Source organism: Notamacropus eugenii, chromosome 1, assembly GCF_028372415.1.
Source record: "Notamacropus eugenii isolate mMacEug1 chromosome 1, mMacEug1.pri_v2, whole genome shotgun sequence".
NCBI lineage: Eukaryota > Metazoa > Chordata > Mammalia > Diprotodontia > Macropodidae > Notamacropus > Notamacropus eugenii.
Genome location: NC_092872.1, coordinates 8,709,244 through 8,724,672, shown reverse-complemented (window position 1 = coordinate 8,724,672; position 15,429 = coordinate 8,709,244). Strand labels below are relative to the sequence as shown.

At 43.2% G+C, this 15,429-nt stretch overlaps 1 protein-coding gene across 5 annotated transcripts in view; it reads left to right on the top strand.

Annotated features, from left to right (window-relative positions):
- Positions 1-15,429, top strand: part of CCDC13 (coiled-coil domain containing 13) — a 107,841-nt gene extending 92,412 nt beyond the window's left edge. For 4 of the 5 annotated variants that reach the window (XM_072652184.1, XM_072652212.1, XM_072652193.1 and 1 more), the window contains 2 exons: positions 10,291-10,405; positions 14,559-15,429. In XM_072652184.1, coding sequence (XP_072508285.1) covers positions 10,291-10,405; positions 14,559-14,718 — 275 coding nt within the window. In that variant the 3' untranslated portion in view covers positions 14,719-15,429. Of the gene's footprint in view, positions 1-10,290; positions 10,406-14,558 lie in introns of those variants that run through there. The other variant, XM_072652221.1, reaches the window with a different exon arrangement.

Here is a 15,429-nt window from a genome sequence, read left to right as displayed (position 1 = left end):
GGTACATCACATTTTAAGGTCTGTCAGCATCCATGAAAAGCTATTGCTGGTGATGAAGTAATTAGACCCCCTGTAATTTATTACCACTGAAATATGATAATCTGCTGCTATAAATATGAAAGCTTCACTAACACGGTTAAAAAAAGAATTCACTGCAGAATGTTAACATTTTATTCCCTTGATCAGACTCTTTTATGGCTTATGGACTATAATCCTATAAATGCCTAATACCATGAAACTATTTCGCCTCCCTGGAAAGAACTTCTCATTTTATATTTAATTTAATGAATTAATAAAGCCCTAAAGCAGAGGGTGTTACTCAGGATAAAGTATTGATTTGCTAATAAATCACCAGCAGAGATTTTGTTGTTCTCCTAATAAGTCTTGTAGACCCAGATTAAGATTATAAGACTTAAAGCTGGAAGAGACTTTAGAACCCAGAACTCAGAATAGTGAAACTCGGCAACGACTTTAGAGGCCGTGTAGTGCCAGGGAACCATGGAGAGCTTTCAGGAGGACCGTGAACTTGGGTGGGAAAAAAAATCACATCTTTATTCTTACTAACCCCAAACTCAGGAGTTCTTAACACTCTCTCTCTCTCTTTCTCTCTCTCTCTCTCTTTCTTTCCCTTCCCCCCTCCTGGCAGTCTGGTGAAACCTACTTCTCAGATCCCTTCTCAGAATCATATTTTTAAATACATGGAACAATGGAACACAGTACATAGGATTCTAAAAGACACCAATTATATTTAAATAGGGTCATCAAAATATTAAAAAAATTCCCAGCCCCTTCAGATCAATCCATGGACCTCTTGGGGTTCTGTGGAACCCAACGTTAGAACCCTTGCTCTAACTGAAATTTAGTATTTCCTTCTATTTTAAATTAAAAGCAAACTTTATTTTGTGAAGGGTTCCATAGGTGTCCCTAGACTGCCCAAGGTGTTTGAAACACACTAAAAGAGGTTAAGAAGTCCTGCCCTAGTCTAAGCTCCTCATTTTATAGAGGAGAAAACCTCGAGGTTCAAGAGAAGGCCAAGGATTTCTTGCAGCTACATTGCGGTCCGAATGTGTCAGTGCTCTTCTCACTCAATAACAATGCCTTTCTTCTTTTAATTGCATTCTCCTATCCCAGCCATTGTTGTGTTTGTTCTTCATTTTCAAAGAGGACCATGACATTAGAGAAACGATGACATGACTTGCAGTTGACTTGGATTTGAGTGAGGGAGGGCTGTGCAAGGTCACCAGCCTCACTTTCTCCTCCTGAGCCATATGGATCCAGTGACCTGTTATTCATCAGGATGACTGGAGATGGCCCAAGATGCACTGGGAGACCCTTTTAGGCTAAGGTTTTTTCAGGTACTCACTTAGGGTGAGGTAAGGCTCATTCAGTAAATAGACCTCTTTAAAAAGTAGTCAGGGGGATGGCCCCTTTAATAGAAAAGAAAAAAAATAGATAAATCACGCTATCCCAGCTAATAAGCTACAACAGTCCTCCCTATGTGGGACATGGTTTAGAATTGCTGAAACCTTGGTAGAGAGCGTGACTAGTCCCCCACATTGCTGGATCCGTTTTAACAGCCTTCTTTTGTGTGGACGGGGAGGGAGGTGGCCAACTCTGTGTGATAACAACGCCTGGGTTGCATTTATTGCATTTATTGATTATTACACCCAGCTGGCCTCCATTCAAGGTCTTCTGCAGTGTCTTATTATACCAACAAGGTCTTGAAAGCCATTTCTGACAGGTCCTTCCAAGCAAGAAAAGCTTGGAGATAAAGACCTAGTGATGAAATCTGTTACCTTTTAGGTAGGGCCAGACTACCTAAGGGTAGATAGATTCTTCAGAAGAGGGTTAGTCACTAGTTTAGTAACTTTTTTGACCATGGCAAAACATCCTGTCCACAAGTCAATCAGTCAGCAAGTATTTATTAAGCACTTATTATTATGTGCAAGGAATGAAAGGCAGTGGTCTGCCTTGGTTGAGGGAGTAGCTACTGAGTCATGCAAAAATAGTGCTTTCAAGGCATCTTATAAAGTAAATGCTTCCCCACCTTCGATTGTGATCCTTCCAAGTTCCCAAACTAGAGTTTAGTGCAAGGTTGCTTCAAAGGAGTCGTTGCTACAACCATGTCCATGAGCTGTCAGTCTCATCAGTGGCAGCCTATATACTACCACAAGTTTGGGCAATACTCTACGTATTGGCCACACACACTCACACACACACACACACACACACACACACACACACACACACATCCTGAGGGGCTAGAGCTGAAAGGGAAGGTTCTTCTGCTCCTCAACGCAGTTTTCCATCTGCAGATCTAAGTTTCCTCTCCCATTGCTCTTTCTTGGACTTTTATACACTCTCTTTTTCAACTCACCTTTGGTGTCATGGGAAGAATATTGGATGTGAGTCAAGAGATATGAGTCTGAATCCTGGCTCTAACATTCACTAGCTGTCTTATGCATAACAGTTTCATTTTTCTTAGAGTTCAAATCTGGCCTCAGATACTTACTAGCTGTATGACCCTGGACAAGTCACTTAACCCTGTTTACCTCAGTTTCTTCAGCTGTAAAATGAGCTGGAGAAGAAAATGGCCAAACCCTACAGTATCTTTGCTAAGAAAACCCCAGATGGGGCCACAAAGAGTTTGATGCGGCTGAAATGACGGCAATTGAACAATAATTTAATAACTGTGTGGCCTTAAGCAAGTCTCTTAAAGTGTTTGCCTCAGAGTGATGGTAAAGATGGTAAAGACTAGAAAGGCTGGGGGAGGTTCTAGGTTAGGGAGGACTTTGAATGCCAAATAGGATTATTGTTTTTGGTCCTGGAGGTGGTAGAGAACCACTGGAGTTTACTGAGGATGGGGGTGGAGATAGGGGGGAGTTTATGACATGGTCAGTCACACTAGTGCATTAGGAAAATCATTTTGGTGGCTGAAAGGGGGATGGATGAGAGTGGGGACAGGCTTGAGGCAAAAGAGAATGGGCTGTGTCAGAAGTTCGTGGATCTCCCTCATCACTGGTCTTCATGTGTAGACTGAATGTCCACTTGCCAGGGATGCTATGTCAGAGAGCCATGCTCAGGTAGGGCTTACCTCTGAAGTCCCTTCCAACTTCTGTGATTCTCAGGATGCTCAATTCCTACATATCAAACTCTCTTTTCACTTTTGAATTCCCATCATCATGGTCTCATCTTGTACTTCTGACCTTTCATCATCACTCCCCCCCACCCCCATGATGTCTTTAGTACTTCATTCCACCTGCGTGTTAAGGCTTTATTTCCTGCCTGGACAACAGAGCCACCAAGGTAGGGGCTCAGACTGAGAGAGTATTTCTATTGGGGAAAATCCATTGTGCTGACTTGCATCAAAGCCAGAACTTCAAGTTTCTCTCAAGTTTTCTGTCTTATGGGTGCCAGAATTCTAGCCTGTACTTGTCACCATTTAAACTATTTCTCAACCCCAGCTATTTATTTTTCCAGAGGGCAACAGCTCAATGTGCTCGGTAGTACAAACCTTATTTGACAGATGAGGACACTGAGGTTGAGAGAGGCCCATTAATGTTAATGAGGAATCAGGATCATTGGGTACCTGAGGACCATAGGATGAATGAAAAAGCCTGTATAAAGTGCCTGCTCTGTGCAAAGTACTGTACTAAGCAATGGGGATACAGACAGAAAAGCAAGATGGTGTCTGCCCTCTTGGAGCTCATGTTCTAGTAGAGGAGACATGTACAAAATCAGAAGGAAAGGCTTCATGGTCCTCAATGGACAGTAACAAAGCATATGGTAACACATCTTTTTTAATGCCATTTCCACTAATAAAGTCATGTCCCTTTCTGACACTGAACCATTTGACGATGGAATTTAGTGACATGTATTTTTTTTCCTGGGTCTTCAGTAGTTCTATCCCAGGCAGGTGCAGGCTTCAACACCTGCAGAGAAAGTTGCAGGGTTTAATCTTCACAAGGGTTGCTCCCCTGAATGATGGCTCTGGGAGCTGGGCTAGAAGTAGGGCTACTGGTATGGGGAGAGGAGGAAGTACTGCTATTCCCAGGGCTCTTGGCCTTAGGAGCTCATCAATGGATCCTACATTTAGAACTGGAAGGGACCATAGAGGTCCTTGAGTCCAGTCCCCTCAATTTACAGATACGGGAACAGAGGTCTATGGAAGTTCACTGATTTGCCTACGGTCACATAGGGAGTAAGTGTGGTTCTATGATTTTTGATCCACAAAATGCTTTCTTTACAAAGGCCACACAATAGTTACCGTGCATAGAATATTGTTTCCATTTTACAGAAAAGAAAACTGAATCTCTGAAAGACTAAGTGAGCTCTCCAAGGTCACATAGTGCTAGATTTGGGAGTAGAACCCAGATCTCTTGACTTCAAAACTCCAAGACCAGTTCACTTCTTTGTTACACCAAACAGTCCTTCCAAATCAGTAATCCAGACCTCTCTTAATGAATATCAAGAGAATCAGCCTGAAGGAATCTGTTTCCCCTTGAGTGAATACGTCAGGTTAGAATGGGTCAAAAGGACTGACTTGATGGAACAGTGAAATGGAACCCTTTGAGGGTAGGGAGTGCTTGGGTTTCATCTTTGTGCCCCTACTGCCAAGCCCAGGGATTTGTATGCAGTAGGTACTTAATATTCCTTATCAAATTTGCAAGGGAGGATGAAGGCCAGTCCAGGTCTGGTAATCTATGGAGACACATCTAACCAGCCTCCTGCTCTTTTCAGACTTGCTAAAATGGGAAGCTGACGACAAAGCAACTCTAATTGCTACCCATGCTTGAATGCTAATGTTTTCATCCTGCCCCATGCTGAGCATCCTGGCAGATGACTATGGATAGAATTCTTGCAGATCTAGCAAATGGTGAAGCCCTGAAAACTCCGTCCTGCAATACATATGCAAGGAAAAAAACCAAAATGATCACCCTTCCTTCCGCGTAAATGAAGCCACTCTGGCAGCACAGACATTCTGGCCGGTCTTGAGATTGGAAGGGCCCACACATCTTATCTGGCATTCAGCGTATCTTTAGTCTCTGACATTCTTCAAATGTCCCATCTGTTCTCCTTTTCCCCTTTATTCTTTCTGAAAATGAAAACCTTCCAGACTAATTAAGGAGGACGTGTCCTTTCCATATTGATAGGTAGCAGTGACCCCTGCAGAACTGTAGCCTGTCAGATTGGGAAGGGACGTTAGAATATAGAATGCCAAGGAGGTGGGGGACCATACTGTTCATGCAGTCCCACACTTTAATAATATTAACAGCAATAGGAGACATTTATATTGGATTATTCTATTTACAAAGAAAATGGGACTCAGAGAGATCACATGATTTCCCCAAGTGACAGAGCTGAGACTTGAATCCAACTGGTCTAACTGTTGGTCATGTGGTCATTGGAAAGGGCTTAGCACAGTGTCTAGCACATAGTAGGCACTTAATAAGTGCTTGTTCCCTCTTACATTTGAAATATAAGGAAATTGAAGCCCAACCAGAAAATGTGATTTGGCTAAAGATACCTATGGGCAGGAGAGATTCCACACGCCCAGTCCAGTGTTCTTTCTATAAGATTTTTGCATGCTGAGTGCCAACGTGTGTGTGTGTCTTATTCATGTATATGCGTGTGTACATACATATGCATACATGTTTATATCTAGATATATCTATCTATCTATGAATGTGATTCTCAACAGTGGCCATAGCCACCCTAAGAGGACATGAAAAGGCAGATAAAAGATCTTTGTCTTGAACCCACTCCTTTTCTTCTCCCAAAAAACAATCAGCCTCTAGCCTCCTGTTTCCTGCAAAAAAGTTCTATACTTATCCCCCTCACTTCTCCACCCACTCATTCATGGCTCAGCCCCCTGCAGTCCCACTTCTATCCCTATCTCCTGAAACAACCTTCTCCAATCACCCTGATTGCCAAATGAAGGCAGTGACCCTTTGTTACTCCTCATCTTGCTTAATTTTCTGTACCATCTGACACTGTAGTCACACACACACACACACGCACACACACGCACGCACTCACCATGCTTTCCTGGATATTCTTCCATTGGTTTTCATGATACTGCTTGTCCTAGACCTCCTCCTACCTGTCTGATGACCCTTACCCTGGCTCCTCATCCCTTTATCCCCTAAGTATCATTATCATCTTTATAATAATAGACCTGGTATACACACAGGAGATTTGTATTAGAGGATATACACTCTTGAGGTTGTTGAGGTATCATTTCTCAAGATATTTAAAAAAGGAAAGGATTAAAAAGTCACAGACCTTATTACTCTTTGAAAAGCTACGGAGAGAATATTGACTATTGGCCCACATATCTCCTTTCTACCTCTAGAAAATCATCCTGAGAATAGTCTACACACATCTCAGGGACATCCATGGTAAAGGCAAGAGAGAGGGACAAGGAGGTTTCCACAAGTAATACTTTCTAGGAGACCGTGTGTGCTGACACAGAACATGCTTACAGAATACAAGGTGCCATGGTGTTTATTGCTTTTTTTTTTACTATATATCTGTATCTATCTATCTATCTATCTATCTATCTATCTATCTATCTATCTATCGATATTCACTAGAACAAAATACCACATAAAGATTCTCTTCAAACAAGATTTCTCTCATGCATGTCTTAAAATCATGCAAGGTTACTTGAAAGATAGCTTTGATGAACAATAACACAAATTATTTTAAGGTTTGCATGGCACTTTAAATCTGTTAGATCCTCACAACAGCCTTGTGAAGCAGGTGTTTGTGGAGGACACTGTGCTAATTTCATCAGTCCCAGACCACTGAAGAGCCTGCTCAATGAAGTCCTCAATCCTCTTTAGAAAGTGCAGCCTAACCATCCTCATGAAACCAACTAAGTGGACAAAGAATTCCTCTTGTCTTTCCCAACTCCAAAGTTCATTTGGACCAACAGACAGTCCATAAAGCTGAGTCATCTGGGGCAGACACTGTAGGTGAAAAATTATCCAGGACCAGAACTGAATAGGAGAAGACCAGTGTGGACTACATTTGGGTGATTATGCAGTTACCTTTTAATGACCCTAAGCTTCTCTCTGAAACAAAGACAGCCCACCTTTGCAGCACCAATATTTTTCTAGTGATGCACCATGACTTGGAGTTATGGAATAACACAATCTCTGAAGAATTAAAACTGTAGGTAACCCAGAAAGCAATGGAGAGCTGTTGCAGGGGAGAGGGGCATGTGAGAAGGCTGGAGCATATATGACCAAGGAAGAATGAATTGCACAGAAGAAGTAGAAGAGATCATTAAAGAGATATTTGCCTAGTAATGGAATTGGGTTGGTCAGGTAGGTAGAGTCAGGGACAGCTGATGGACAGCCCATGTTCTCCAAAGTAGAGAGATCTAAGGGAGGCCCCTCATATGTTGGGTGGGCCTCCTTTGGGCACTTCAAGGGGCATGTGGATGAAAGTCACACAAAATGGGGGTTACCATCTGCCCCAATGAGCGGCTATGTACCCTGATGAGATCACAGATACAGCTGACATTTATATAACACTTGAACACTAACACCAGAGCAGGGACAATGTCATTTTTCATTTGCGTATTCCCAGAACTGAGCCCAGGGCCTCACACATAGTAGGCACTTAATGAATGTTTATTTGATTGCACTGAGTTGAGCCGAACTGAAAGGAACTGAATTGAATTGACACAGGCCTGGTGGGTTTAAGGGTGGGAGCTTATCAGGTGACCTAGCTCAGTAGGTTGGGAGGCTAAGAGAGTTTTGGTGGAAAGCTGTCTCATCAGGGGGAGAGGGTGGGGCAGAGACAGATGAGAACACAGACATCTCATTTTGTTTCCTGGCTCTGTCCCTGATCCTTTCCCCCCACATGCCTTTCCAACTTTGGGCACAACTGTATCAGGGAATGTGTGGTTTCTCTGAGCCAAACAGGGACATAGGGGGAGAGCCAGGGCAGCAAGCCCTTGCAATAATCCTCCATCTTGCTCTGAGTTTCATGAAGGGAGAGTCAGAGCCACAGGAAAAGAGTAGTGGTCCTGATACCGCCTCTGCCACTAGTGTGACATGGCAGAAGTCATTTCCCTTCCCCAAATTCAGGGTCCTCACATGCAAAATATCCAAGTTACCTCCCAATTCCTTGCTTTGACATGTCCAAAGGTTCCTCCCAGCTCTAAATCTTATTATTCCTTGATCTATTTCTGTGGGATAGCTGACTTTCCCCGAGTCATCCAGAACTGATTTCCTTTTCTTCTCACCACCTACAATGTTTTGATTCAAAAAATTCAACAACCATTTTATTCAGTTCTGCTACGAAGGTCTCTGCCCTCATGGAAATTCACAGTCTATTAGAGGGATAAGTTACCAATCCAGAAGGCTCTGATGCACAGTAATTCATGATAAATTCATTAAAGAGGGGCAAAGGGCTTGTGATGTCTGAGGAAGGAAAGACCCTTGATTTGAATAGTGTGATTTTCTTGATAGATATTTCCTTCCCTGCTTTATAAACAAAGACATGACTATTTGGATCAGTTAAAGACTTCATGTGTTCAAATAGATAGATACACAGAGAGACAGATAGATACATAATTAGATGGATACATAGACAGACAGACTGATACAGACAGACAGATACATAGACAGACTGGTAGATAATTAATATATATGGATATATGTATTGTACTCCAGATCCTAGACGTAGGAAAAGCCCTGTGTCAAGGGCTTTGAGTATAACCACAATGGCTGACATTTGTGATGTGACAGTGGCCCAGAAGGAAAGCTCCTCTCAGAACTCACAGGGAATCTGAATTCATCAAAGAAGCCAAACAATCCCAAAGAAGAGGACTGGGCTTTTCTCCAACTCTGCACCCTAGAGTGGCACTCTGGCTAGTGTCCATAGTCTCCTTAAAAGAAATTTTACAGGGTCCCATCTAGAAAATATCTTTAATGTACAAAAAATGTAACAGATTTAGGATGGCAATTTATTTCATCTACCACAAAAGAGGTGTTTTTAAAATACAAAAGGCTGATAGTATTAATACATTAACAAGTAATTAAAACATAAATCCATAACCCATCATACCTACTGTGCTCTCCTAGGAGGTAACCTAACTTTGTGGAACTGCTCTGCAGATATTTCACATTCATCTTCAGTCTGCCCCATGCAGGCAACTTAAAAGGTCCAGATTTCCTGGCCAGTGAGGCAGATCTCTTTACTCCTTGAGCTTTATGAAGATCCTGTTAGTGGATCCTATTAAGGTCATTGGCTATTTTTTAGGAGTAGAGTTCCTTTTCTCTGTGACTGTGGGACTCCCTTCTCAGGGGTCTGTTCCCTGCTTCACAAAATGGATGTAGACTTTAATATAGCTTTACATAAGCTAATCCTAAAATTGGAAGAAGGAGGCTTTCCACCCATTCCCTCAGAGCATCCCTCTATTTGCCATAAGAGCCACCATCCCCATTCCACCCCAGCCCCCAGGTCATCGGGCTTTTTGGATGACAAGTGAAGAAACAACTGACTTTTAGCATCAAGAATAAGTAGTCAAAACAAGAAGCTATTGGCTGGTTTGCCTCCTGGTGGAACAAGAGGCATGGAGTGAGGGGGGAGGCAGGGGGTAGCTTCCCCAGCAGCTTCTTGGTGTCCCAGGATTTCTGTCTAGAACCATAGGGTGGTGTCTGCCTACACCCCCATCTATGCCAAATGCAGTTGCCTTCCTGCAGTTCCGCTTGCCTTTGGCATGCTTTGGAGTACTTGTGCAGGTGCCAAAATTCCTAGCTACTGCTCTGAATATAAGTATTATCACCCCTATTTTACAAAGGAGTAAACTGAGGCTTTTGGAGTATAAGTGACTTGCCCAAAGCTATTATTCAGTCTTCTGACATCAAGTCCAGTGTTATTTTCATTATAATGTGCTGCTGAATATGAACTATTATTAGGGAATACAGTAAGTTTTGGCTCTCATTTTTTTTTTTTTGCTCATAACGACTTCTCCCAACAGGAGAGATCGGTAGAGGTTTGTACAAGCGCAGGTACAATAATACACATGGGTTATGTTTTTGTAATTTATTGTAAAAATTGCTCACAGTTCCTCTTAACAAGCAGGTTGATTAGGGAAGACTTCCTGGAGGAAGCGATACTTAAGTAGAGTTTACAAGACTGAGTAAGAATTCAGCAGATGACCCAGAGAGAAAAGGGTGGGCATCAATAAAGATCTCTGAAAACTTAGGCATAAGAATCTGCCTGGGGGGTGGGGGTGTCACTGAATTTACTGTTCATGCGATTACACAGGATTGCCTGCTAACAATGCAAGACATAACCTAAATGTGACTGAGAGGCAGGACCTGTCCCTGAGTCAGCTCTCCGAGGTGCCACTGGAGTCGCAGGTGGAGGAGCTGGCCACCAGGTAATCTGTTCTGTTCACTTTTACTGTATAGTTTGCTTTTTCCTGTAGAAAGTTGTATCTGTGCACCAGGGACCAGTATATTGGGATTTGAACGAACCAAAGAAGACCAGCCGACAGGTGCTATATTTGTAATTCCAGCAGCTGGCACCTGACATGTGGTGATGGTCTGGAGCATGGCAAAGTGTCCAAACACAGAATCCCAGCATGGCAGAGATGGCAGAGGCTTCAAGAGGCCATCTGGGCCAGTCTGTACAAGATATTGTCTACAAGATTTCCCCTAAGTGATCATCTAGCCTTGCTCGAAGGTCTCTAGTGAGGGAGAACGCTTGTTCCCAAGGCAGCCCATTCTACTTTGGACAGATCTATCTCATGGTTAGCAGGATTGTCCTTTCCCATACCTTTGTCTCCCTTTCTGTAACTTCTGCCCCTTGCTCTTTCAGTTCCACTATAGCTCCCTCCCTCTGGGGTCACACAGAACAAATCCAATCCTTTTTCTACACTGCATACCTTCAAATACTCTCTGCCAGCTATCATCTTCCCTCTAAGTCTTCTCTCTTTTCTCTAGAATAAATATCTGCTTTTTCTTTACCTTATCCTTACATATCATGGCTTCAAGTCTCCTCATAGTCCTAGTTATATTCCTTCAGATGTTCTCCAGGTTATTAATATCCTTCCTAAAATGTGGCCCCCAGAGAACAGATGATAATATTCCAGATGCAGTCTGACCAGAGCAACAGGCCTGTCATCTCCATGGATGCTGAGCCTGAGATCCCATCAGCCTTTCTGGTCACCATATCACACTGTTGGCCCATTTTGTTCTTGTGGTCCACTAAAACTTCCAGGTCTTTTTCAGACAAATGGTTCTTTAGCCATAACTTCCCAATGTTGTTGTTTTGGCAAAGCTGATTTTTTCAAACCTACTTTTGCCTCATTTAAATTTCATCTTATTATTTTATCTCATTTGGCCCTGTCCTCTAGCCTAGATTCTGAAGTTCTTGAATCTGGTAGCTAGCCCTCCCAGCTTTGTGTTATCTGCACATTTTATGAGCATGATATCCATGTCTTTATTCAAGTCCCTGATTTAAAAAAAAGAGGGTGGTGATGGTAAAGAGCACAGATCAGGTATTCCACCAGGAAATGAGGTATTCTACCAAAAGGTGTCTTCTGTAGACTTTGTGCCTTTAATGATTACTCTTTGGGTCTGACCATTCACCACCTTACCAGGAAGCTAAGTGGTATAGTAGATAGAGTGCCATCCTCTTCCTGAGTTCAAATCCAGCCTCAGATACTTACTAGCTATGTGACCCTGGGCAAGTCACTTAACCCTGTTAGCCTCAGTTTTCTCAACTGTAAAATGAGTTGGAAAAGGAAATGGCAAAGCAGTTCAGTATCTTTGCTAAGAAAACCCCAAATGGGGTCATGGGGAGAGTCAGCTGCAACTGAAACAACTCAACAACAATAAACAAAAAAATCACCACCTTCTAAAGACGCCTCACTGGAATGTCAGACCCACAAGAAGAATCTGACACACTTTGTCTGATCCTGGTAATCCAGCACTCCGGTCTTCCTCTGATTTGACAGTTGAGTGGCCCCATCCAAAAGGGAAACAAGGTGAGTCTTAAAGATGCCACTCTGGCTCTTTGGGATCACTATTTCCTTTTTAGATGTCCATGAACCATCCCTTTAATAACAGCCTCTAGAAATTTGCCAGCAAGAAAGTTGAGTTCATTGGCCTGTAGTTTGCAGGCTTCACTCTCCTCCTGTTTTTTGAAACTAAGGACAACACCTGTTCTTCTCTCATCCTGATGCCTCTCATCCTTCAGGATTTTTCAAGAATCGCTGACAGCTCAGGGATCAGATCTGACAGTTCTTTGGGTCCCCGAATGTGGCTCCTCTGGAGGCCTCATGACTTGAACTCAGGAGCTACTTGAAGCTCTCCCACCATCCCTCACCTTATCTGGAGTTTTAACTCCTCCTTAGTCATTTCTGTTCTTTTAAAATCCAAAGATCCTTCAGCATGGCATAGAAAAAAGCACAAGAATTGACCACTTCTGCATTCTTGTCCTCATATGTTTATCACTTTCCTATCTATTCTATCCCTTCTTTAACCATCCTCTTCTCAATATGCTTTTTAAAAAATTAGCCTAAACCCTTCTTGTTGTGTAAAGCTGTCCTCACCAAACCTTGTTCTGAATTTTCAGGGGCTTCCACTATAACTCTGTCACAAAATCGAAGTTGGTCAGTGAGTTCCCTCGTACTCATGTAGGTCTTTGGACACCTCTTTTTCCTCCTCCTCCAAACAGTTTCTGAGACTCTCTGGGAGTCTGATATGGCTACCAGAACTTCTCCATGAGTATTTCTGGAGAGATTAGCTCTCACCATAGTCCCTAAATGGCTGCATAAAAGATTTTAATCTCAGCAAACCTACTGTCTCTGAACAAAGCACAACTTGTAGTGTTTGATTGGGTTATGCTGGCCATTTAATTCCGCTCTATGAGTCTTGGAAATCACTAACGTGGGCCATGATGCCCAATAATGAGGGGGCTCCTTCTTTTAGTCTGCAAGCCCCCATAGGACCCAGTTAGCTCAAGCTGTTGTTAATTCTAGGCCTGTGATTTCATTGGTACACGGTGCTCCTAGGGAGGAAAATCTCTACCCAAGCACATCAGCAACCCCACAATTTTAGAGAGTTGCCTGGAGGACCTGAGGGGTTGATGTTGCCTTGGGTCACACAACCAGTGCTAGAAAGAGGATTTGCATTCAGGTGGCCCTGATTCCGAGGTCTAGGTGTGTGTGTGTTCATCCTTTGTTGCCAAAGAAGACCATGCCATCAGAGAAGTAATGACACGACTTGCGCTTGACTTTGTCCCAGGTCAGCATTCTTATCAACTATCTAGGGATGGGAAACCTGCAGCCTCAAGACCACATATGGCCTCAAGTGCAGCCCTTTGATGAATAATATACTAGTATATGTATGATATTATTTATATAATATATACTATTATAATATAATATGCACTAATAATGTACTGAATAATAAATATACTATTCAGGCAGTAAGGTGGTGCCATAGTGCACAAAATGTCTGGTCAGGAAAACTCATCTTCTTGAGTTCAAATCTGGCCTCAGACACTTACTAGCTGTGTGACCCTGGGCAAGTCACTTAGCCCTGTTTGCCTCAGCTTCTTCATCTGTAAAATGAGCTGGAGAAGGAAATGACAAACCATTCCATTCTCCCTGCCCAGAAAATCCTAAATGGGGTCACAGAGAGTCAGATACAATCGAACAACAACAACATACGATTCTATTTCTTCATTTTATCCCTATTTTTGCAGATGAAGAAACTGAGCTTCCTGGGGGAAATGACTTGCCCAGGGTCACACAGCTAGTAAGTGTCTGAAGAAGGATTCTAATTCAAGTCTCTCGTCTCCAGGCTCAGCACTCTGTCCACCCCAGACTGCCTCTTCTTGTCCTTTTATTTTCCCTTTAGTTCTCTTTGGTCCCACCTTCTCTGAACATCAGTTTCCTTCTCTGTCAAGTGGGGATGATGTTATAACTCTTCTTTCACAGAGTGGTTGTCACTGAAGTGCTTTGTAAACCTGGGACTGGTCAAGCTGAGATACTTTGCTCCCATTGGGAGACCTCCTTCATTCAGTCTTGTTTGGTGCATAGTCTCCTAGGTTTACCTTCCCTTACATCCGTTTTTCTGTCAATTTAGATGAATGAGTTTCTTTGCTCTTTACTATGTGATGTTCATTGTGGAACTAGTATCTGATGGGAAGAAAGTCAGGCCTTGGATATAGAGTTGGGATCCTCCTTTCCCCATTAATGAATGTGATCAGGAGTGTAACTTAAACCTGAAAAGCACAGCCCCTAGACTAGCACCATGTAAAGGAGCAGAGAGCTCGGACCCTAGTCTGGTTGTCCTCTCTAAGGAGAGCAGAGCAGCCGGCCTCCATCCCCACCTCCTGCTTCCCCTGATGGCAAAATGAAGTCCCACTTGGAGAAGGAGGGGGAGATTCTAGAGAAGTGTCTATTCCTACCCCTGGAGACCCCCCCACAAGTATCCTAGCTGAGCTTTGACCTCAAAATCCTCTCCCCAACGTACTTTGTTTGAGAAGTGAAGTTTTGCTTTGCATTTGTCTCTCTTTAGACTTTTGATCCAAACTGAAGAAAACAAATCCTTGAAAGTTGCCATGAACAACATCCTGAAGGTGAAGGAGGAAGACTTCAGGCTGTACCATGAGACCATGAGCCAAGTGAAGCAGATCTTCCTACAGGCCCTTCGGCAGCAACAAATGGAAAAGAACTGATCTCCAGCCCTCCAGGCAGGGCCCGAGGGAGGGGTATGGGGAGGCAGAGTAGGACAGGGCAGGCTTCCATCCTCCAGGCAGGCGAGACACCTCCAGTATCTTCCTGCCCTAGAGTCACAGAGCATCTCTTGGAGGGTTGCAAATAGAGGAGGGACAGGAGCCGGGATGGGGACTGGGCCTTGGTCCCCATCTCCATTCTGTCTGATGGTGCCATTACAGATGTCCAAGGTAAAGTCAGTAAAGGCCTAATCCTAACCCAAGTGGTTTTGGAATCCCATCGTAGTATGGGAAGAGCTCAAGAAGCACACATTTCATAAAGCTCTAGGATGCACAAAATTCAAAGTCACCCTCCCCAAGAGACTGTGACAACAGCAGCAAGTTTAGGATGTTGAGATCACAGGATTTAAAATGCAAAATGACCTTGGAGATAATAGAGTCCAATTCTGTGACAGAAGAGAAAATTGAGCTACAGGAAGGGAAAGGGACTTGCCCAAGGTCATAGAACCAGCAAGTTAGAGTTCAATTTGAACCCTGGGAGTCTCCTGACTCACCACACCGTGTCCTGTTCACAAAGTGCCTTTGCTTCTGTCATCTCATTTGAGGCCCATTTAAACTCTGGGAGGGGAGGATGATCCTCCTTGCCCAAGGACACATGACTAATAAGTGTCAGAACTAGAATTCATTTCATTTCGATTAAATTCAACAAGCGTT